The sequence below is a fragment of the Glycine max genome, chromosome 13 (genome assembly GCF_000004515.6).
Source record: "Glycine max cultivar Williams 82 chromosome 13, Glycine_max_v4.0, whole genome shotgun sequence".
NCBI lineage: Eukaryota > Viridiplantae > Streptophyta > Magnoliopsida > Fabales > Fabaceae > Glycine > Glycine max.
The window spans coordinates 42042734-42065063 of NC_038249.2; the positions used below are offsets into that span (position 1 = coordinate 42042734).

Consider the following 22330-nt stretch of genomic DNA (forward strand, 5'->3'; position numbering starts at 1 on the left):
AAAATCTGTCCGGATATGCTAATTTGCTTTTTGTGCAATTATCTTAGATTGTATAAAAAAGTTTTTTTGTGCAATTATCATGTACTTATTATAAAAAGTGTTCGATGTTCATGATATAAAATAATCAAACATTTGTTTTTATTGAATAATAAATCATTGTTTATGCTTCAACCTGAAAACGTTTGCATTTGGAGAAAAAAAAAGAGCTTAATTTCAGAATAAAAAAATTTCAAAATGAAGAAAAACAGCCATGCTCGTGAATGTGATTGAAGATGTTTTTTTGGGTCGGAGAGAATAGTCACAAGCAATTGTCCACTCAATGCACCTCCATACTTTCCTGCTCCTCAACTCGGTCATCTTATTTTACCTAGCATCGCATTTAAAAAATGAGGCTTTAAGTTATAAATTCTTGCAATGGTATTAATCTCTGATCAAGAAATACCTTGTAGCCCGAAGATAATTGTTGGGGGGAAATAAATGAATGATCTGGATGAATGAATCTGGCAGATTGACAGAAATTGTGCCATTTAAATTAATGTAGATCTCTCTATGATCGTTCCTGCATAATGTAGATCTCAATCTTATTGAACATTTCATATCTGGTTGCAGTGGGGCATCCAACAATTTCGCTTGAAAGCAACACCATTTAAATGATAGGGAAAGGAGGAAAAAGAATATGACCAATGAAAATACACCAAAGGCCGTGTATTCTGTCAGAACCATGGATCAAAGACAGCAATTCACTCAATGCTTGGCATGTCTGTTGAAGTGGAGTGCTACCAATAGTCTTTACACGAGCAGCTTCCATCCTCAAAACAATGAAACCTATTTGAATCTCTCACTGTTATCTTTCTTTGAACAATCTTTGATATATATTTGATGGCGGTGTGACAGTCTACACAAGTTCTTAAATTTTTAAAAACCTTGATTGGAGTTCCTGGGGGAGTTGAAATTATTCCAAAGACAACAGCAAGCTTCTCACTGTGGTAAACAAGATTTTGCTCTTTCTGCTCCTCCTCCACATCATGTAGCACAAAGTTCGTGTCAGGAACATAGCCTTCTTCCTTTATTTTCTTTGAGAGTTCTCCTAGGAATTCATGTATATCACTTGTTTTTGGGTGGGATGTATCTCCTACTAAGAACACATGCACTTGTCTTTTAATTTCAATCCAGCTCTTACCTGGCTTCTTCACTATCCCCATATTGTCCATATCCTTTCTAACATTGGCTACCTCGCTCCATAGACCAGCATTAGCATAAATATTAGCCAGAGTGATATAGGTAGCTGGATTCTCGGGCTCTATCTCATATAATGCTTTTGCTGCTCTTTTAGCCAATTCAAGGTTCCCATGTATTCTACATCCTCCAAGTAAGGATGCCCAAAGGAATTTATCAGGCTTTACGGGCATGTTATCAATGATATTCTCTGCCTCTTTGAATCGGCCAGATCTTGCCAATAAATCAATAACACATGCATAATGATCAGCAGTATGCATCAATCCATGTTTCTCCTTTATTGAATGGAAATATTCTAACCCTTTATCCACTAATCCAGCATGAGTACAAGCTGAAAGGACACCAACGTAGGTTACTTGATCAGGCTTGGTACCTGATTGGAGTAGTAATTCAAAGAAATGAAGTGCTTCATCTGGTTGACCATTTTGAGCATACCCAACAATTAGAGAAGTCCATGATACCAAATCAGGCTGATGCATCTCGTTGAACACCCTTCTTGCAACTCTAGTGTTCCCACACTTTGAGTACATATGAACAAGGGCACTTATAGCAAATGAACCGGGGTCATACCCTGCGTGCATCATGTACCCATGAACCTCCTTTCCCAGGTGTTCAGCAGCATGGTCAGCACATGCATTTAGAACTCCAGCAAACGTATACTCATTTGGTCTAACACCTGACTGCATCAAGTCTCTGAATAACAAAAACCCCTCTTCTCTTCTTCCATCTTCAAAGCATCTATGAATCATGGTAGTCCATGAAACAACATCTCTGTCCTTCATCTGGTCAAAAATTCCCCTAGCTTCATCTAAACTCCCACACTTGCCATACAAATCCAACAGAGCACTCCAAACGACTTCATCCAAGTTCAACTCAGTTCTTATTAAGTAGCCGTGAATTTCCTTCCCAAGACGTAAGCAAGGAATGGCAGCAGAAGCAGCCAAGGCACTGGACAAGGTAAACTTATTTGAACTCGATCTCTCATGCCTCTGCATCACTCTAAACAGCTCCAGAGCCTCCCGAGGCTGATTATGGGTGACATAACCAGATATTGCAGCATTCCAAGAAAAGTTATCTCTTTGGGGCATTTCATCAAACAGTTTCCTAGCTTGTTCAAGGCGACCAAGTTTGGCATAACCAACTATCATGGTATTCCAAGAACACAAATCCCTGTGACCCATTTCATCAAACAGCATCTGGGCATCCACGAGGCTCCCACATTTGGCATACATATCAAGCAAACGGTTAGAAATGAAAACCCCTGGAACAAAGTTAGAAGCTTTAGTGTGGGCATGGACCCTCCTACCCAGTTCAAGAGCGCGGTGACGAACGCAAGCGGCAATGAGGGTGGAGTACACGCGCGCGGAGGGTCGATGATCAGTACGATGGAGCAATTCAACCGCTTCCTTGACGCGCTTTTGCTGACATAAAACATCAACGGCTTCTTCAAATTTGTTATCCTCGCTGACAAGGTCTTTGGGGTTCAGATGATTCCGTTTATCATTGCGAAATTGAAAGTGACGAGAATGGGAGGAAGAGGAAGAGGAAAAGGAAAAACTTCTCCGCAATGAAGATAAGTACTCAATGCATCGAAACTCCCTAGCCTTTGTTATAGTCTTCATAGTTCACATCAAAAGCAATTACTACGTTCGAATTACCATCGTAAAGTGCTCCAGATGCGGCGTGAGCAGATCGTGGTTGGGGTTGGGGACTTTTGGAGTTGAGACTAGTTTTTTTGAAAAAACCAAGCCATGCTCATATTTAAAAGTAAGCTATTTTAAACCCCAAAATCATTCTTTGGTTTTTGTTTATCATTAATTTATGGTTTAAAAGATAATTATTGAACTTGAGCCTAGAATTAAAAGAAACAGAAAACTATTGTTCTCACTACCACAATTTTTATTTATTTCCAAAATTACCCTTAACAAGAAATCATATTACAGTGGATCCATGATTTTATTGTATTTATTTTTTCACCCCCAAAATTATTACATTTTTTTACATGATGTTTAATTAATTTTAATAGAAAATTACCTTTTTCAAAAATAATAAAATTAATTGTGATATCATTTACCCTTTTTAATAGTAATTTATATATTTTTTAATTAAAATTGGATAGAAGTTATCATCTATAAATATAATAATGGATTATTATATGAATTACCTTTATTAACGGTTATCATATTAATTTGTATCATAATTAATTGATTATAATTGAAAAAGGAGGTGGGAAAATTATGTGAGAGAGGAAGGGAAATGACGGGGTGTCGTGATTGGAGAAGTGAAAGAGGAAATGAGAGAAGGGTTGAGGGTGTAGAATAACTCAGAGCATAAAATAGTCATTTGTTAAAGTTTGGTAGTCCCAATAACAATTTTGATAGTAGCAATAGAAATGTCCAAAGAAATATTAATAAGGTGAGCATTTTTACACCAACATACCAATTGGTTTGGATTTTGTTTCCCCATTTGCTTTTGGAAGGGACAGTTCCCGAAAATATATTTCCTTTTCTAAAGCTTTTTGATAATCCTGATCTTCTTCAGCCGTTTGGGGTCAACAATTTTCTTGAGTAGTTTTACTTCTCTGATCACCAGGTAATAAAGCCAATATGGAAAATTTCTTGGGACACGCTATTTCCAAGTTAGTTAATTAGCATTTTCCTGCCATAAAAACAACTGGGCGCATGCAGAATGAACTTGGGAATCAAGGTTCCCTGATGTTAGTACAATCTATGCCTGTTATAATTTTGCACAGTATGCTTATAGATAATAACATCATAAAATTTTGCACAGTATGTTTGGGAAATTACCACAAACAAATCTCTCTCCACTACGCATTTCTGAAAAACATAAGTAACAACTTTGCTTGAGGAAATGCATTGTACATATTTCAATCTATAAGCATCTTTTGGCCCTAGTCAGTCTATAATTGATCTCCCCAACCGAAAAATATGGGGTTAAAATCCTTTTAAGTTCTCTATTGTTATGACTGTGATACCAAAATCTGCGAATCTAGCAGCAGCTGATGCTTTCTGGATTTGAAGTCAAACCAATTCTGTATAATGAAATTATCCATGATCTTAAATATTGAATGTCCAACTCTGAACTTAAAGCTGAAGTCACATCACCACCGCAGACGTTAGCAGGTGTCAGTTCAGGAAAATTTACCTCCGTCTCAGTCACAGATTGTCCTTCAAATTATTTGGATCCCCATTTTGAACAAGTGCTATAGAGGGGGTTGTCTTCTGAGGCATTTTCCTCGAGAAGCTTTTTCCATAAAGGGAGCCAAAGACAATGACCTGATAGTGTACTGCTATTACAATGCTTATCATAAAATTCATTGAGGAAATAATTGGATCACACATCTAATGTGTGTAAGCTTTGATCCATCTACACATGGCTCAAAATAGGTGCATGTAGGGATAAAGAAAAGTGTGATCATAGAGTGCAAGTGCAATATGACTCAATTCATTACAATGTTAAGTAAAGGCAAAAAGTGAGTCTTACAGCTCCAATCCACTGTTCCCAGCTAAGAGGATGGGCAAACCACACACATGACAGCATAATGCTCACCAACTGCAACAATTAGAATTAAAAAAAAAATTGAAAAAATACACAATTGTCTGGAAAATGAATTTTATCTACACAACTTACCTGTCTTGTGGTCATTATGGTTGCAAATGTCAGAGCACCGAAGGTGCGAATTGTGTATGAAATAAAAAATTGACTAATTGTGGCAACCTGTGAAACCAAATAGTTAAAAAGTTTCTCCAGTGAAATAGAAGATGAAGATAATGAGAAATATTTTTGGTTTTACTTTTGAAGCCAAAGGAAAAAATAATTGCAAAAAGATTATAGACCTAGGGTTGGTATCTATTTAAAAAATATCTCAAGACAAATAGAAAGGGAGAATGCTTTATAAAATTCAAAACAGATGGGTGAAGTTTACTTACAGTCGAAAGCAATGCTATGTCAAAGAAACAATCATGATGGTGATAAACAAATTCTATAGCTGGTATTAAATGTCCTTGTAAGATAAGACCTAAATAAAAATATCAAATGTCAAAAGAACGGATTTCAAACTATGAAGCTAGAAAAGAAACAAAGATGAAGTAAAAATAATCATAAAATGGAAAAATATAAGAGAATATTTCAGAAAAACAAAAAAACTACTTTCCAAACAAGTCTAGAGAAAGGTCAGATTAACTCAGAAAATTGTCTGTGAAGATAGTTTATACTTGCTTTGAAATTGGTAGTCATTGGTGAACTGCTAGCTAGTAGAAAATGAGAAAGGAAGGCCAAATAGCAAAAGAACCAATCCAAAGCTTGCCTTTTTAAATGCTTGAGGGAAAAAAAATTATTGAATTGAATAAGTTCATCCTCGAACAGTTGAACTCTTCATCTACAAGTTATATATTTTCCAAACCATCCAAGACTTGTAGAAATTTTTATCTATTATAAAGCTTTGTCCTCAACAACCCCAGCAAACAAATCTTCATATTACAAGGCAAGAATGTATGACAGTGTATGCCATAAGGTTCAACAAAAAAATTTAAACCAACCTGTCAGGCTAAGAACACAAGAGCACAATGTTGTGTAAAATATCTGATTATGTATCTCCATGTCATAGCCTCTAAACAACTTATCTTGGAATGTGCTTGTAAATCCATCAAACCTAATACATGAAAGATTAGAATATGATTCAATGACTAACTAGCATGTGAAACACTTTTGTAGATATATTCTTAAAGTAAGTTGGTATAAGCATGCATTCAAGAGTCTGAAAGTAAAAAAAATGCAAAGTATTTCAAAATGAGATTTTAGCTATATAATGTGATTCAAATCACCAGTAACAGCTCAAACCAACAAAAAAAGTTCACAATGATTATTTAGTTGCCCATAATATCTCTGAACATTGTAAGCAGGGAAAATAAAAATTACATGCAGGAAATTATTCAAACTGATAGGTGAGCAAGGTAATTTTATTATTTTTTTCCCAACATTGAGAACAGCTGGACAGCTAAACTACCTTCCATGTTACAACGAGTGGAGGCAGAAATGATTTTTGGACCCTTGCCCTTTAACATATAAAATCACACATCACTGAAAGATATATTAAGTTCTGTGGCATACCCAAGATAGCCAACCATTAGGAGAATGCCCCAAACTGTATTTTCCCTTCCTCTACTGTAAGGACTCATGTCTGTTCCTGCCTACAATAAAAAAAAACATTAGTTATATTATGCTTGCCAAATGGAACATGAGCAAAAAAAGAAACCATTTGTCAACAAATACTACTTATCAATTGTTATAATTATATGCATATAATCTGGTCAGGTTTGCGAGTCCAAAAACAAAAAAAAAAAATCAACCCTTCAGCTTATAACCCAATCATTCAAAAGTGCGTATTCTATCTAAACTGACTCTCTTCCTATGGATCAATGCTATCAGTAGGGTGAGTATGTGCATGAGTTGTTGTAAATCCCTTGGTACCTTAGCTCAATTCCTATGAATAAAAAAAAAGTCATGTTTTATTTGCATTGGTTATTTAAGTAGATAACAATGTCAAATTTTTTATTAGTTTAGAACTTCCATCTCTTTGGGACAAGAAAGTGCATATAGCTTCTTAGGAGTGTTTCTATAATGATTCTGGGCGATGCAAAAGCCATGTTATTTCTTTGGGTTCTGTGCAATGCTGTGTTTGGTTGAGATGATGAAAATGGAAGAGAGATATTTGAATTAAAGGATAATAATATCCTCACTCATGGAACATTCTTACCATGTCTTCAACAAAAGTCCTCTTTATTACCAAAAGAAATAACAGTACCGCCCAAATGCAACATCAAATCACTGAAGAATGCTAAATGCTAATATGTATCATATGGGTATTCATTGCCAGTTCTTCAATAGAAAATGATTGCATAAACCATAAAGACAGATGATAAATTGATAATAAAGCAGTAGGAAAAAAAAATTAGGTCAGTAATTACCGGATATAGGATAAATGCTGAGCAGCCAAGGGTAACTAAAAAAGCCAACAAATAGTCAGGTCCCTGGTATCTCTTCTGCATAATGAGGGCACCCCAGACCTGTATGACACACAAAAGGATAAAGACAATGGGAAAGAGAGAGAATTGGGCTTAAGTATTTGACCAATTTGAACCAATTTTTTAAAGATAATGGAATGATTGCAAAATTGTGAGCTCAAACAATAAAATTCAACTATCAACTTTACATTTTTCAGTCTTTGTGGATTTGTCCCAATCTGAGCAAAGTAAGTGACCACTACTAGTACTAGCATTCACACACCATTATGGACACACACACACACACAGAGCATAATTTGTTTTTTACACAAATAACACAAAGCAATCACTGCTATTCTTCATTAATAAAAGAAACAGTAACCGAGAAGGTGAGAAATAAGGTGCAAATCAATGGTACAAGACAAATACCAGCGATGTAATATAATGAATATAGAAATTAACCACTCATCACCATAAATGAAATTTATATAATTAGGTACAGTATTAAAGTTTGACCTACCATAACTGGTATCATTTTTGCACATTTTGCAAGGGTCTGAACAGGAAAACTAACATATTTGAGGGCCTGTAAAAGAAAATATGATTATTCCCGAAAACATGGTTACTAACTTATAACCATTAAGATTAGCAACTTTTTATGAGTTTGCAGGCCAATAGAAAGTATGACACTTACCTCATACTGGCAAGTTGTAGTTAGTATGTTTGAAACCGAGATAAGGCAGTACTTATAAATGGGAGCTACCGGGTCCAACACTTTTTTACTTGCCTGTAAGAAACATTGGAAATTATGAAGAACAAATGTAGTCACAGGAAAGGTTCACCATAATTGAAACACTGCTAAATGTATCAAACCTACACATGCATTGTGGCAGTAAATTTGCGCACACGTACCAGCAAAGAACCAGCAGAAACAGCAGATGTTGTGATGCGGTTGCAGAAAACAAGAAACAGTGAATGCTTGAAATACTCCTTTTCTGTCCCATACGGCACTCTCATGATCTTTTCCTGCAAGAAATAAATATCTAATGAAAATTCCTGGATAATTGTTGGACTCTGACATAACTTTGATACTACTATCCATTCAAAAGAAATAAATCCTGGTCTAATTTGTATGAACCCACTCATACCTTGTGTGTAAAATATACTGCAAAATAAGCATCAAATTACTAAGACTACTCCAACCAAGAGTATTAGCAACCCGATCATGTTTGTTGTTTGTACAACAACAAAAGCCTTATCCCACTAGGTGAAAGTTTGTTGCTAATACTATTTATTTTTTCTCTCTTTTTATGTACAAAAATGGATTATCCATGGATGTTTTGTATTCACATTAACACTAGCAATGGCATTTTAAATTACCAAACCAAGAGTATATTACTAAGTTAATTACAGCCACTGATAAAAGCTCAAGATTTTTGACTCATTAAGAAGAGTTAGACAATTGATATGGTTAACTTAGATTGGTCCCAGTGAAGGAAATGTGAAAAAACCATTAAAGGTCTTAGGTCACTAATTTCACTCGGTTTTAAGTTTGAACTACCACAGTTCCCCCCAGAATCTGCATTTCTACAATAATAACAACGAGATTGAAGAAAAATATAAAGAGATCCTAGTACTGTTATGGCAAATGAAGAGATAGATGGCAAACAAGTAAATGAATGAAATAAAAAATGAAACCTGCAAGAGACCATAGGTGACGAGAGTAACCATGATTCCGGCGACAGTAAATGACCCTTTCCAGAACTTATCATTGTCTCTGGGAATGGAATCAACTGAAACAGGAGAACTAGTGGATGATTCCGCCATATCCCAAATGCATACAGTACAATACAAGAGGCTGTGGGACCCTCAGCTAGGGGATCGAACCCACGACATTGAATTTTGAATGTTAGAGTTAGAGAGAGGTGTGTGTGTCTAAACCTCGGAGACTCAGAAAAACTAACTGAGAAACAGTAGTACTAGTTTTGTTTTATTTTGTTTTGTGTTCTGTTAGAGAGAGATTCATAAGCATCGCTTTCTCCGGCATCATTTTCTGTGAGATTAATAAAAGCAAGAGAACTGGTTTGCCACGTCACCATCAGCAATACGGTATCGTACACGGATTTGTTTTGTTCTTTTGTTTGACTATGCTAATACGGTAATTGCAAATGAAAAAAGCCCTTTCCTTTTTTATCGTGTCAACCCCTCCCACCTACGATTTTGATCAATTTTACTTTCAGTTGATTGGGCTTCTTTGATTCACTAATTACATTTTTACTATCCATTCTTTTTTAGGATTTGTTGTATTTGTGTGTGTTTTAATAATTACTTTTTATCCCTTACAAATAAAAAAAATATGTGAAAAGTTATGCGTAGTTTTTTTATTCATCAGACTTAAAAATCACGTGCTTAATTATAATTTACAGTCGTTAAAAGATAAACATATGAGAGATGTCAGAGATTAGAAAATAAAATTAAAATAAAGCAATAGATGATTTATAGCCGTTAAAGGGTAAGGTATATATAAAAAAGTAAAAATCAAATGTGAATAGCGTTTTTATTACAAGTATAGATGTATAGACTTTTCATTTTTCACATGACACTTTATTTTTCTAAATATTCATATATAGATAAAAATTTTAATACATTTTTTAGTTGAATTTATATACTGTATAATGTTTTTACCCTATCATAAAATAAGATTTAGTCATTTTAACATGTCATTCTATTTATTAATATGGTATGACAATAAATTAAATTTTATTGAATGTTTAAATAAAAATATTTTTATTAACAGCTTATATAAATAAAACTCACATTTTTAAAGGTATTTTCTTAATTTTTTAATAGCAAAGTCATATAATAAAGAAATTTTTTTGTACAACACAATTAATAATGGTCATTTAACCTATGAAAAATGTTCGATGCATATTACAATGGGCGGAAGGAACTAAGAGATAGAATGAAAAATAAAAATAATAAGAAACTAATAGACATGACAATTGATATAATGAGAAATAAAAAATAAAAAAGAGAGATGAAAACAAGATAGAAGAAAAACTAGATATAATAATAACTTTTAACCAAATGAGAGCAATTGTTGTTTAAGATAACAAAAGTACAAATGGCTAGGCAATAGTCATACATGAAAACAAAAGGTTGTGGTTCTTAGTCTTTGCTAAAGTACAGCTAGCTAGAAATATTGGATAACGGTTCCTTGTGGAAACACATCCATAACAAGAGGTGGATTCTTTTTCCTACTTTCCTTGTATATTATTTTGCGTTACATGAAATAAGAACACAAATTTGTTTTTTTTTTTTTCAGTTTCTGAGAATAAATATTGAAGTCCCAGCCTATGGACACTTCATTCCCTCATCCTTTGATTTCCCACGTCATCACTAGCTCAAGGTATTTACACATTCCCTACGTAATACTGGTGTTTTTTAATTTCGCTAAATTCAAGTTAAAAATATTTTGATTTAATTATCCTCAGCTTGCATCGCTCCTACGGTATTCATCACAGTGCAAGACTAGGCCTTTGGAAGAACAAAGTGTGGAACTCAGCTTGTTGTGCTGTTGGGTTTTCTGGGGTTGGAATAGAAGACGTGTTTGACGATAGTAATTTGAAGATAAATGAAAATGGATCCCTCTTAGGTGCCTTAAATAATAATAACGAGTCTTCTTCAGCTTCATTTGAAACGTTAGACTCTGAAATAACACCAGAAACCACTAATTTCTTTGTCAGTGATGCCGAAGGTGATCCAGATTGCCCCTCTAAAGGCTATTCTTCCATCGAACAGGCGCTTAATGCATTAAGCCAAGGCAAGGTTGGTTGGTTCTGCACAATTTCTCGGCCATTTTGTCTAGCAAATATATGTCAGTGTTCAAACATGTTTAGATTGTATAGATTATTTTTGGGAGTAATTGTTTTCTTTTCTCAATAGCTATCTAATAAGGTTTGGTTCTCCAAAATAAGCTAATGTATGAGTGAAGTACACAAATATAATTTGATTGGTTGTGTGTAAGGCTTATGTGTTAGGTTCGTGCCTATGCAAGTCTTTCTTCCAAATGTAAATACATACTCTTATTTACGTGTACGTTTGATAAATAGCATAACAACTGGTGCAATTTTCTTTCTATAGTTTGTGATTGTGGTTGATGATGAAAACGGGGATGTTGAAGGAAATCTTATAATGGCAGCATCTCTTACTAGTCCAAAGGACATCGCTTTTATGATTAAGCACGGATCAGGGATCGTTTCTGTTGGCATGAAAGACGAGGATCTTCAAAGACTGAACCTCCCTCTTATGTCACCAGAGACTGAAGATGAGGATTCTTCTGCTCCCACCTTCAGTGGATTTAGTTGCATTGGCTGGCTTGCCCCCAGTTTCTGTTGTTTCGGCTCTTGTTGATGAAAATGATGGCTCTATGCAATCTTTGCCAAATTTAAGAGTTAGCATCGGAACACACCTTACCAATTGGCTCAATAACTGATTTGATAAGGTAAGTGAGTAAGAGTAATCAATCACCTTAATTTACCTTACCTCACTTTTTGAGAAATTGTAAATGATATTTATTCCTTCTTGGTATTTCTAATTTCTGCTAGTTGCATCCAACAGTTGACTTTAATTGGTTTATAAGCTAATCAAATTCACTTAATGATGTGATCTTGTTGTGTCTTCTTCAAGGTATCGGAGAAAGAGAGAAAAATTAGTTGAAAGAACTTCAGTGTCTCGCCTGCCTACAAAATGGGGTGTATTTCAAGCATATTGCTACAGCTCAAAGTTGGATGGAACTGAACATGTGGCTGCTGTAAAGGTAAGAAAGTTCTCTAAAAAAGGGGTTCACACTTCCACCTAGTTTGTAGTATGAGTATCCCATTCACTTTCATGAATAAAGAGTCTGTATGGTGAAGCATAACTTTGTTAGTTGATTTTCATGGAATATATGTACAAGAAAGAACTTAAAACAAACTGAATGATTTATTCTGAATTATAATCTCTTATCAGTTACTAGTTGTCTTGAAAATATACATAGGGAGACATAGGAGATGGACAAGATGTGCTAGTACGAGTCCATTCAGAATGTTTAACTGGGGATATAGTTGGATCAGCTCGGTGTGACTGTGGCAACCAGTTAGATTTGGCAATGCGGTTAATAGAAGAAGCAGGTAGAGGAGTAGTTGTGTATCTTCGAGGTCATGAAGGAAGAGGCATTGAACTTGGTCACAAACTTAAAGCATATAATTTGCAGGATCAAGGTCATGACACGGTCCAAGCAAACATAGAACTCGGCTTAGCTGTTGATGCTCGTGAATATGGGATTGGTGCACAGGTCAGATTTATCATTCATTCGTTCTCGCTTATACTATGTGATTTAAATTAATCAGTAATCAGCCAAGGTTTCAATGTTGCCATTTAAACCTCTCATGTCTAAGCCTAACCCACTCTTAGTGACTTACAATATGTAATTTCAAGCAAGAAAGAGATATGTGATGGAGAAATTTAACTATCCCATCATATAATTTGCACAGTTCTAATTGATTGAAAGTGTAACAAACTTTGCATGTATGAAAAGTTAACTCTTTTAGTAATTTAATGGAAGAAAACATTCCAAACATTGGTGCTATAAATGAGAAAATTTGAGTTCTAAGCTAATCTTGTATCTTGATTGTTGGTGTTGATAATAAATAAACATGAATATGTGCAGATTTTGAGGGACATAGGAGTTCGAACAATGTGGCTTATGACTAACAACCCAGCAAAGTTTGTTGGTCTTAAAGGATATGGTTTGGCTGTGTTGACACCAATCACAGAGGAAAACAAGAGATACTTGGAAACAAAAAGGACCAAAATGGGTCATATTTATGGCTCTGATTTACAAGGATCATTACCTGGATTCAACGATTCTATTGTAAATAACGGAGACTCACCGGTGAACACATAGTCTACACAAAATATACGGCAAAAAAGAAGAAAAAGAAATTCTCATATAGTGTAAAAAGTTATTTAGAGGATGAAATTCATTTGTGAAAATTGTATTCAGTTTACTTTACGTATAGCTAATTAAAAAAATTATATTCAATGAAATTTACATTAATTTATATATTTATTCTTGTTTATTTAAATTTAATATATAAAAAATATATTTATTCTTGAGCGAAAAAATATATTATTAATGAAACATGCAAAAAATGGAATTAAATTAAACTAATATTCAAGTATTTTTAATAATCTTTACGGTATTGGGTTTGGATGCTCACGCTTGTTAATGGGTCTAGGCCCATGGGTCATGACGGAAACCATTCCATTGGTAGCCCGTATATAATATGGAACCAAACCCTAAACCTCGCCGTTGCCTCTGCCTCTCACCCGCAGGTTGTGCTCTATTCCCCCATTCTCTCTCCGTTTAGTTCACAGTATATTTCACCAGCCTTATCTTCATCTTCTTTTTCTTTTAGGGTTTAGAGAAAATTTAACAATTAGGGTTGCTTCTCCTTTGCCGACCCATGGCTCCCAAAGGTATTATTCTTTAACGTTTCGAAATCTGGCTTATGAAAATTGCAAACCATTGGTTAAATGTTCGAATTTAGTCTCTGTCTGAAAATGAAAATTGGATTTCCATGAATGTTTTAGGGATTGGGATTTAGTAATTCTACTACATGTATTGTAAGGTTTATTCTTCCATTGTTATTGGAATAAAATTAGGCAATTATCTGCATTGTGATGAAGATTATGCTGTTTAAAGGGTAGTTATCTTTCGATTTATTTTTGTATGTAATGTAATGTGATGTGTGACTAGAGCTAGTTTTGATGCAGCTGATAGTTCAAAGAAGGCTGATCCAAAGGCACAGGCCTTGAAAACTGCCAAGGCAGTTAAGTCCGGTGCTAACTTTAAGAAGAAGACCAAGAAGATCCGAACATCTGTTACCTTCCATCGACCAAGGACTTTGAAAAAGGATAGGAACCCCAAATATCCACGCATTAGTGCTCCACCCAGGAACAAGCTTGATCACTATCAGATATTGAAGTTTCCTCTCACGACTGAGTCTGCAATGAAGAAGATTGAAGACAACAACACTTTGGTTTTCATTGTTGACTTGCGGGCCGACAAGAAGAAGATCAAGGATGCAGTCAAGAAGATGTATGATATTCAGGCCAAGAAAGTAAACACCTTGATCAGGTGAGCCTTTATAAAGTGATGCTTATAGAATTTGTTTGTTGATTCATTATTGCTATTTTCTAATGACAATGGTATGCTTGCAGTGAATTTGATATTGCAGTTTTCCTTCCAAACATTTATTATACTGAGACATACATGTTTTGTGCTTTTTGGTTTGTGGCATGCTGGTGTGACAAAGGGTTCATGTTGTGCACAGGGCAACATTGAAATGGGACATGCATTGAATTGAATGTATTTTATTGAAAGTGTATAATATAATCCTAAGTAGGTATAACAAGGCAAATGAAACAACAAATTTATGAAAAACTTGCATTCAAACTTACAACAGATGCCATTTCTTCTGAATTTTAATTTTTCTGTTGCAGGCCTGATGGAACCAAGAAGGCCTATGTCAGGTTGACACCTGATTATGACGCCCTGGATGTGGCCAACAAGATTGGAATTATCTAAACTAATATATGGCCTCACCAAAGTAGATTTCTGTTTAGATGGTAGTTTGTTATGGGGTGTTGAGGGGAGACATTTGAAGCAACATTAAGTTATAAATTTTCGGTTTGTTATCTGGTGTATTTTAGTTCAATTGGAATTATATTTACTTTTGTTACAATTTTCAATTTGATGAGTAAATGGGCCGATATTATTTTCCAATCATATACTGAATTTAATTTTGATGCACCATTAGTTTATAAATAAGGCATTGAGTATCGAGAATTTTTTTGGGATTAACATCTTTCGATAAAGTGAAAGAACATCAACCATTTTAAGGTTTTTTTTAATCTAGTCATTGAGTATATATTTGGAAAATTTTTCATTTTTCATTTATTGCACGTCCATAAATTCGTAGGTTCTGTATTTTGCTTATATGTTGTGTAGGTTCCCATTTCCAACTTATTGTGTGTGGTTAAGGTAACACTTTTGGGAGCTGTTTTCAATTTAGTGTCTCAAAGCAGAATATGCGTGTAGTATAATATATTAACCAAATTTTGTGTGAATTGGTCAATAGGGGCACAGGAAGCCCAATATACGTGTAGTATGTTTCTCAAAGCAGTGAGTTACGGTCGGCATGTGGCACTAGCCTTTTGCTAACAATGTACTAGGCCAGACAGACGCTACATCATACACATAAGTAACATGAACATGATTACATTAGAAAGTAATCAAATAATATGGTACGGTAATTAAAAGCCGACTTACGTAGGGGTCCTATTGTACACCTTCGGCTCCTATTCAAAGTTCCCAACTGAACAAGTAAACAAGAAATCCATGTAGGACTCAAAATTAAGGACATATGTGACTATGGGTTTTTAATTATTTTTTTGGTTTTCGCAACATCTTTTATGGTCATATAATATTGCGTCACTCTTAAAAAATTTATACAAAATTTTATTTCAATTCTAAAAAATTATAAAAAACTTCAAAAAATTTATATATTTATATTATAACTTAATTATTATTTAAATAAAATAATTGATTTATTTTTTCAAGATTTTATGTATACAAATAATAAATATAAATAATTAAAGAAAATATTGAACATAATTTAAAAATAATAAAAATTACATAACTTTGAAAGAAAATATATAACAATAAAAATACATTTTTACATAATAATAAATAATTGGTGTGTTGTTTATTGTTTTTGAGCTTTTTTTGTTTACTCTTCTGCTTTTTGATATCATTTTTTTCCCACGAATGCCGGTGTAGGCTATATCTCTCTCATGGTAAGTTCCTTCAACAATAATTTTCTTCATCTTAAGCAAGGATAAGAAATCCGCATTTGAGTTGACACCTCTAATCATTGCAATTCAAACTGCTAATTTTATCGCTCTCAAATTTTTTTGACCACATTGCAAATCCTCTTTGGATAAAACAAAGTTTGCAGGAATAGGATCATTTTCAATTTAATATCACAATCTACAATTCTGACACCGTGATTTTTATCTTTTGATTATTTGATGCGAAAAAGAATTCTTGATACCAGAAGGTTTGAGTAATGATATTGTGTTAAAAGTTTGAGAAGAATGGAAGCAAAGGGATTCGCTTTGTAAAGAATAAAGTATTGTGAAAAGTGAAGGATGTGGAAACATGTTTAATCAGGACAGGAGTGATGTGTGATCTCCAAATTTTCAGGGGATTGGAAATACGCAGTGGTTTCAGTGGAGAAGTCTTGGCTCCTGGAAGTTTCTAGCAGCGTGTACAAAGAAACAGAACACTCTTGTGTGTCAGCGTGACTAACATAAGCTCTGCAAAGAGGGCAATTAGAATGAGAGCGAAACCAGGTGTCAATGCAGGAAGCATGGAAGCCGTGGGTGCAATTAGGAAGAAGTTTGAGCCATTCCCCTTCTTCAAATTCTCCCAAACAAATGGCACAGTCCGCATTAACTGGCATATGTTCCCCCTCAACCTCATCTTTCTTAAACTGAGACACCGGAAGAGAGTTTATCACACATGACTCCAAGTTAACGCTTGGAAACTGAATAGAATACTCATTAGGAATTGTTTCCTCAACAAATTGGCCTTCAACCCTGTTTCTACCAGAGTTTGAACACAAAAAAAGCATAAGTTTTTTCCACTCACTCACCATAATGAACAACATACATAATGCAAAAAATATTCCAGCGTCTCTGGCCAACGAGCCTACAGATTCAGACATTTTAATCAGACTAATTAAAATGCGAGGCTACATAGAGTTTGTAAGGGATTTCAATCAACTTATTTGGCAGATTATATAGGAAATTTGTGCCGCCAAAGAGACGTCGAATCCCAAGCTGTGCCAAATACAGACGCACTGTTGGAGATTATGTCAAGGATTTCGCATTGTATAATTTGCTATTTCGGTTATAACTCTTTTCTTTAGATGACATCAATGTTAAAAATAATATATTCATGTTTCGACCAGATGCAGGGATTACTTGCACAAATTCTAAAATAATACTACATTATATAAATAATAAACCATTCAATATATATGAATGTAGTTTTTCTTTTGGAAAAAAATGCAGAAAGATCTATGAATGGAACATGCACAAAACATCATAACTAGAAATTACTTTTATGACAACATCTCAATAATTATTATTATCTTAAATTTCCTGAAAAAATTATAATCTTAAAATCAAACAGACAAAACATCCAAAAATCTAATATTCTTATCTTTATCTAAACAATATCTTAAAACTTTGAAATTAGTATTTTGATTTTTCTGTCAACAATTGCATTTTTCCTACATCGGTAACTAGAATGTTTGGTTAGTTAAAAAGAACCAGACAACGGTATTTTTAAGTTAATCAAAAGTGACAAGTAAAAAAAAAAAAGAAACAAATAAGGCAAGAAGGTTGTAAAAAAATCACATGTAAAAAAAAGGCAAGAAGGTAGTAAAAAAATCACATGTAAAAAAAAAAAAAAAGGCAAGAAGGTAGTGGTAATCTCGATCAAATTTTGCAATAAATTGTCATGTTTGGAAAAAGGGCCACTCTTAAACTGGGACCAAAATATGTCAGCTTGACAATTGAACCAAAGGCAGGGTATACATACCATTTACACCAATAAATTCTAACTCCATTTACAGAATAAAAAAACATGGGAGAGGGGGGAACTAGTTTCGTAGAAGATGCTGATTGCTTTGTGGAATCCTCGATGGTGCAAGGTTTTTGCAATTAGCATTTGAAGCCATCTGGAATGAATTGTTGAGCATGGAAGGCTGTGTAGAATAATGAGAGGGTGCAAGCATTGGCTTCCGAAGTGTATTCACATTATTATTATTATTGGAAGCAACAAAGTCTTGAACATTGAGAGGTGGAATCTTTATGTTCTGCAAAGGAGGGGGATTTCGCCACGTGGGAAGTGGCCCCGCAACATGGAGTGTCTGAAGCACAGGACCCGCGTCCATCACAGCCTTAAGGAGATTACCCTTTTGAGGCAACACTTTTCCCTTAGCCATGTATTCAATCACTTGGTCCCCAGCATCACACGTGCGCTTTTGAGACAAGACACTCATGTTCATGTTTTGAACAGAAGGTTGTTTCAGATAATAACCACCCAAGTTGTGGGACTCGACAATGTTATTGTTGTTCATGTTAGAGAATTCCTGAGGAGAAAATGCCTCGAGAAGGGAATCTACGGAGGAGGAAACGTGCGAGGTGCTGTTGGATTCGGTGATGCTCGAGTTTGCCTTGGTTTGCGCATGAATCATCATCATGGAAGGAACTTCGAACAAAATCGAGGGTGTTAGTTTTGTAACGAGTTTTTGAAGCTCTTCTCTTGCTTCGAGTTTTTGAAGCTCTTCTCTTGCTTCGTCTCTCTCTTGGTATGCCATCTTCAGCAGATTCAACAGTTCCCTCTTCACGTTCTCCATGGTCTTCAGTTCCAGTGTGGTGGCCAAAAGCTTTTGCCTCAACTCATCACAACTCTGCAATTTGAAAAAAAAAATTGTGTTGAGAATAATGGACCGTTGAAGTCAATGAAAATTGTAACTATTTTTAACATTGAGTGATCGCGCATGTCTCATGCACACCGAGATTATTGACTTGGTGTGAAAGTGATTTTTTTTAGCAAAAGCTAGAGAAAGAAAGAAAACGACAACTTTGGTGTGTAGTGTGTACAAAAAAAGATCAACCCTTTTGCCCTTGAAAAGCGAGACTTGACACCGGCCTTGCTTTTGGATTATCATGGATTCTAATTCGCGTGAGGTTAGGAAGAGAACTAAAAAATTTCAATAATCGCCTAAGAAAAATATATAATTCAAAGCTTTTTGGTAAAGAAAAAAGAAAAAATCAACACAGAATAAGGTTTCAGAAACAGTGAAAATGTGGATATTTGATTATTTGCTGGTTTAATGATGGGAAGCCAAATTACAGGAAAAGGGGGTCAAAGATAGATCTTTCCTTATAAAAGAAGAAAGAAAATATCTAAAACAAAAGTATGATTAATAAAGATATTTGTACAAAATAAATCAAGAAAGAGAAAATTAAGATAAGGAATCAATCTTTAAAGATAAAATTGACATTGTTGGGCCCTGGAAATTATGCCCAAGAATTCGTCTCCACAATTTTTCCGTGACACGTCTCATTCTTTCAAGAGGTTCAACCGACGAATACGAAATACATTCTATCCAGAAGAAGATGGAAGCAGTGAAAAAACTATACCCGAACTCATAATTCATATAAGGAAGGAAAAAATAACCGGTATATATGATTCTTGATCTAGTAAAAACAATAAATTCATCGCTTGGTTCCCTCCACCGTGAATCCACTTAAAAAGAAAATAGAAGAATAAAGAAGGAAACGAATTATGAACCCTATAACGTTAAACCGATCTTGAAACTGGAAAACTAATGAAACAGACCCAGAGAAGACATGTACGTATGCAATTAAGTGTCATGAAAGGAAAAGAGTCATTAATCATTAAGATGATGTAGTGAAGGAGGGTGTGGAGAGCAGATAAAGAAGCAACGACCCACCTCGTGATAACTGAATATGGAATCCGAGTGATTTTCCATGTGTTATGTTGTGAAAGAACTGAAGTAGAGAAAGTTGGAAAACAAAAGTATTATGATTTTGCTAGGGGGATTTTGAGGATAGGACATTGAGGCATATTTATAGAGGGAGAGGGCACGTAAGACAGAACAAAGGGATGGCATGAGAGATTAGAGTGAGGACTTTCTAACCAATATCCAGAGAAACTTTGACCGTATAAGTGAAAATCAAGGAATGCCAAAACCTTCCTTATTTTAAAAAATAAAATCTGATTTCCACTTTCTAATATTTTCTATTAGATGAATTTCATTTGAAAATCCCAAAATCCTCTTAATTACTCTTTTAGGACCCCTCTAATGTTTTTGTACCCGTGACCATTTGGTTTAAGTTTTCTTTAATCCTTCTAATAACAATAAAAAAGGAAAAAAAAAACACAAATGGTTTTTATTTTTTATTTATTAGTAAAGGTTTTGTCGGTGCAAGTAAAAGTGAAAAAAAAATTCGATTTTTTATTTTTATTTTTCTAAACTTTATAGAAAGGATCTTACAAGAATTTAGTGGAAAAGAAAAATGCGATCTCTTAATTTGATACTAATATGTTGTATAAACTTACAAAATCACCCCTAAAAGTGAGAACGTTAACTAACTAGAGAAATTATAAATAATAATTCAATATTAAAGCATAATATTTAATTATTTTTTAAAGTAACCAACTTATTTCATTTCAATAAAAACTTTTTCAACAATACAATCAGATAAATCATGAAAGAAACGTAGCAAAACTTGTTTGTTTCTATTATTGAACACATGTTTTTTTTTTTTTGGTGAACTTATTGAATACATAGATTATATTGTTGGCGACCTACTTCGTGGTAATTAATTGTCTCTAACTCAAGGTTTCAGAAATACAGTAGGAGACAAAATAAGGGTGGCATGAGATTAACTTGAGAAAGTGAGAACTTTCTCACCAAGATCCGTAGAAATTTGATCATATCAATAAAAAATAAGAAATGTCAAAACCTTCCTTAAAAAAAAAATCTGATTAGACTGCCTTTCATAAAATATTACAATTAGTTTCTATTTTTTTTAGCTGAAAAACTCATTTGAATGTTTGGTAAACAAGTTTTTTTTAGTACTTTTTATTATTTTTTGAAATGCTAAAACACTAGCTTCTAGTTTTTATATTTTCTTTTATTTTTATTTCTGATATATTAATTTATTTTTCTTGCTATCTTTTTAAAATAAATCATAATTTTATTATTTTTCTATTACTTCAACAACTAATTTTATTAAATATTTTTAATTTAATAAACTAATTTTTAGCTTCTAACTACCAACTATTTTTTTAACTAATTTTATCAAACATAGTTAGAGTTTTCACTTTCCCCTTTCCAATATTTTTCTATTGGAAGAATATGATTTGTAAACCTCCAAAACTCTCTTAATTTGAGAAAAATAAACACCAATGTCTTTTTTTCACATTTTTTTATTACCTTTTTTTTATTTATTAGTATAGGTTTTTTTTTTTTTGGTGAATTATTACTAAAGATTATGTTACCGGGATAAGTAAAAGTTTAGGATTTAATAACTGTAAAATATCAACTAATTTTATAGTTAATTTGAATTAATGAGTGGATATAATTTCTTTACTTTATTATTGTTTTTAATGAAATAATAAAGAAATTAACATCTTTGCTATTTTTTATTAGCAAAATTCAAAAGAAGAAGATTTCAAGTGGAAGAAAAATTGATACAAAAATGGAAAGAAAAAGTTTTGAAGAAAAATTGCAAGAATTGAAAAACTCGTTTAGCGCGCAATACAGGTCCAGTGCGTAACACACACTTAGAGCGAAAAAGATCCACAAAGAAGCCCAAAGGCGCTCTTAGCGCGAAAACCCGAAGTCAGCTTAAAAAGTAAGTTACCTAAAGCCTATATAAGGAGGAGGAAAAAATACACAGAGTCTCAGAGCTATCCAGAAGTCTAAGTCTATCCCTTAGGGAAAATCCTCTTTCTTAGGCATTCCCCCTTTTGTTCGTTACTGGTCATCCATCACCTTCTTTTATTAGCCTCTAAAGTGTAAAGTGTCTCATGACTATGAGAGACTAAACCCCCTCAGTTGGAGCCTAGCAACCAAAGTCCCCTTGTAATGTAACTATTTTTTTATCTACTAATCTAATTTTAATTTCTACTGTTCTTTTTTATTTTTCATTGTTATTGTGTGGTTTGGTCATCCATGCATCTGTTTTTAGGGGTTATTCATTGGAAAATGATAATGTTAAAGAACTGAAAAAAGATATCTCAACATTGCATTTTTAGGGATATAGTTATTTTTTTTGTCTTTGCATATATCTTTATACTTAATGTTGTTTATTATTTCATCTTTGCAAAGGAATTTGAGAGAAAGAATACATAA

General features: G+C 33.9%; 5 protein-coding genes and 1 pseudogene across 9 annotated transcripts; 2 read left to right on the plus strand and 4 right to left on the minus strand.

Moving 5' to 3' along the window:
* Positions 1–116: 116 nt before the first annotated feature.
* Positions 117–2991, minus strand: LOC100782448 (pentatricopeptide repeat-containing protein At4g37170). Of its 2 annotated transcripts, XM_003541969.5 has the most exons (3): positions 682–2991; positions 443–559; positions 117–367 (listed from the first exon to the last, which is right to left on the minus strand). In XM_003541969.5, exon 1 carries the CDS (start codon positions 2856–2858, stop codon positions 777–779), a length of 2082 nt encoding a protein of 693 aa, XP_003542017.1. In that variant the 5' UTR covers positions 2859–2991; the 3' UTR covers positions 117–367; positions 443–559; positions 682–776. The 2 variants fall into 2 exon arrangements, with proteins under 2 accessions (XP_003542017.1, XP_014621563.1); XM_014766077.3 differs by having other exon boundaries at positions 443–2991.
* Positions 2992–3970: 979 nt separating this feature from the next.
* LOC100782989 (UDP-galactose/UDP-glucose transporter 5) lies at positions 3971–9300 on the minus strand. 3 transcript variants are annotated; one of them, XM_006594948.4, is made up of 12 exons: positions 8958–9300; positions 8172–8285; positions 7954–8046; positions 7780–7845; positions 7224–7322; positions 6367–6446; positions 5796–5908; positions 5187–5275; positions 4888–4974; positions 4741–4809; positions 4402–4532; positions 3971–4288 (listed from the first exon to the last, which is right to left on the minus strand). In XM_006594948.4, exons 1-11 carry the CDS (start codon positions 9084–9086, stop codon positions 4413–4415), a joined length of 1059 nt encoding a protein of 352 aa, XP_006595011.1. In that variant the 5' UTR covers positions 9087–9300; the 3' UTR covers positions 3971–4288; positions 4402–4412. The 3 variants fall into 3 exon arrangements, with proteins under 3 accessions (XP_006595011.1, XP_006595012.1, XP_003542018.1); XM_006594949.4 differs by having other exon boundaries at positions 3971–4532; positions 8988–9294; XM_003541970.5 differs by having other exon boundaries at positions 3971–4532; positions 8958–9293.
* An 807-nt stretch (positions 9301–10107) lies between these two features.
* LOC100783531 (probable monofunctional riboflavin biosynthesis protein RIBA 3, chloroplastic) lies at positions 10108–13413 on the plus strand (annotated as a pseudogene).
* Positions 13414–13610: 197 nt separating this feature from the next.
* Positions 13611–15090, plus strand: LOC100778548 (60S ribosomal protein L23a-like). 2 transcript variants are annotated; one of them, NM_001255154.2, is given in 4 exon segments: positions 13611–13637; positions 13721–13781; positions 14079–14442; positions 14808–15087. In NM_001255154.2, coding segments are annotated over 3 exon segments (462 nt in total). In that variant the 5' UTR covers positions 13611–13637; positions 13721–13768; the 3' UTR covers positions 14893–15087.
* A 1441-nt stretch (positions 15091–16531) lies between these two features.
* LOC102660592 (RING-H2 finger protein ATL54) lies at positions 16532–17026 on the minus strand. Its single transcript, XM_006595398.1, has one exon. It carries the CDS (start codon positions 17024–17026, stop codon positions 16532–16534), a length of 495 nt encoding a protein of 164 aa, XP_006595461.1.
* Positions 17027–17864: 838 nt separating this feature from the next.
* Positions 17865–20138, minus strand: LOC100784063 (uncharacterized). The gene is made up of 2 exons (XM_003541972.5): positions 19901–20138; positions 17865–18850 (listed from the first exon to the last, which is right to left on the minus strand). Exons 1-2 carry the CDS (start codon positions 19937–19939, stop codon positions 18038–18040), a joined length of 852 nt encoding a protein of 283 aa, XP_003542020.2. The 5' UTR covers positions 19940–20138; the 3' UTR covers positions 17865–18037.
* Positions 20139–22330: the final 2192 nt, after the last annotated feature.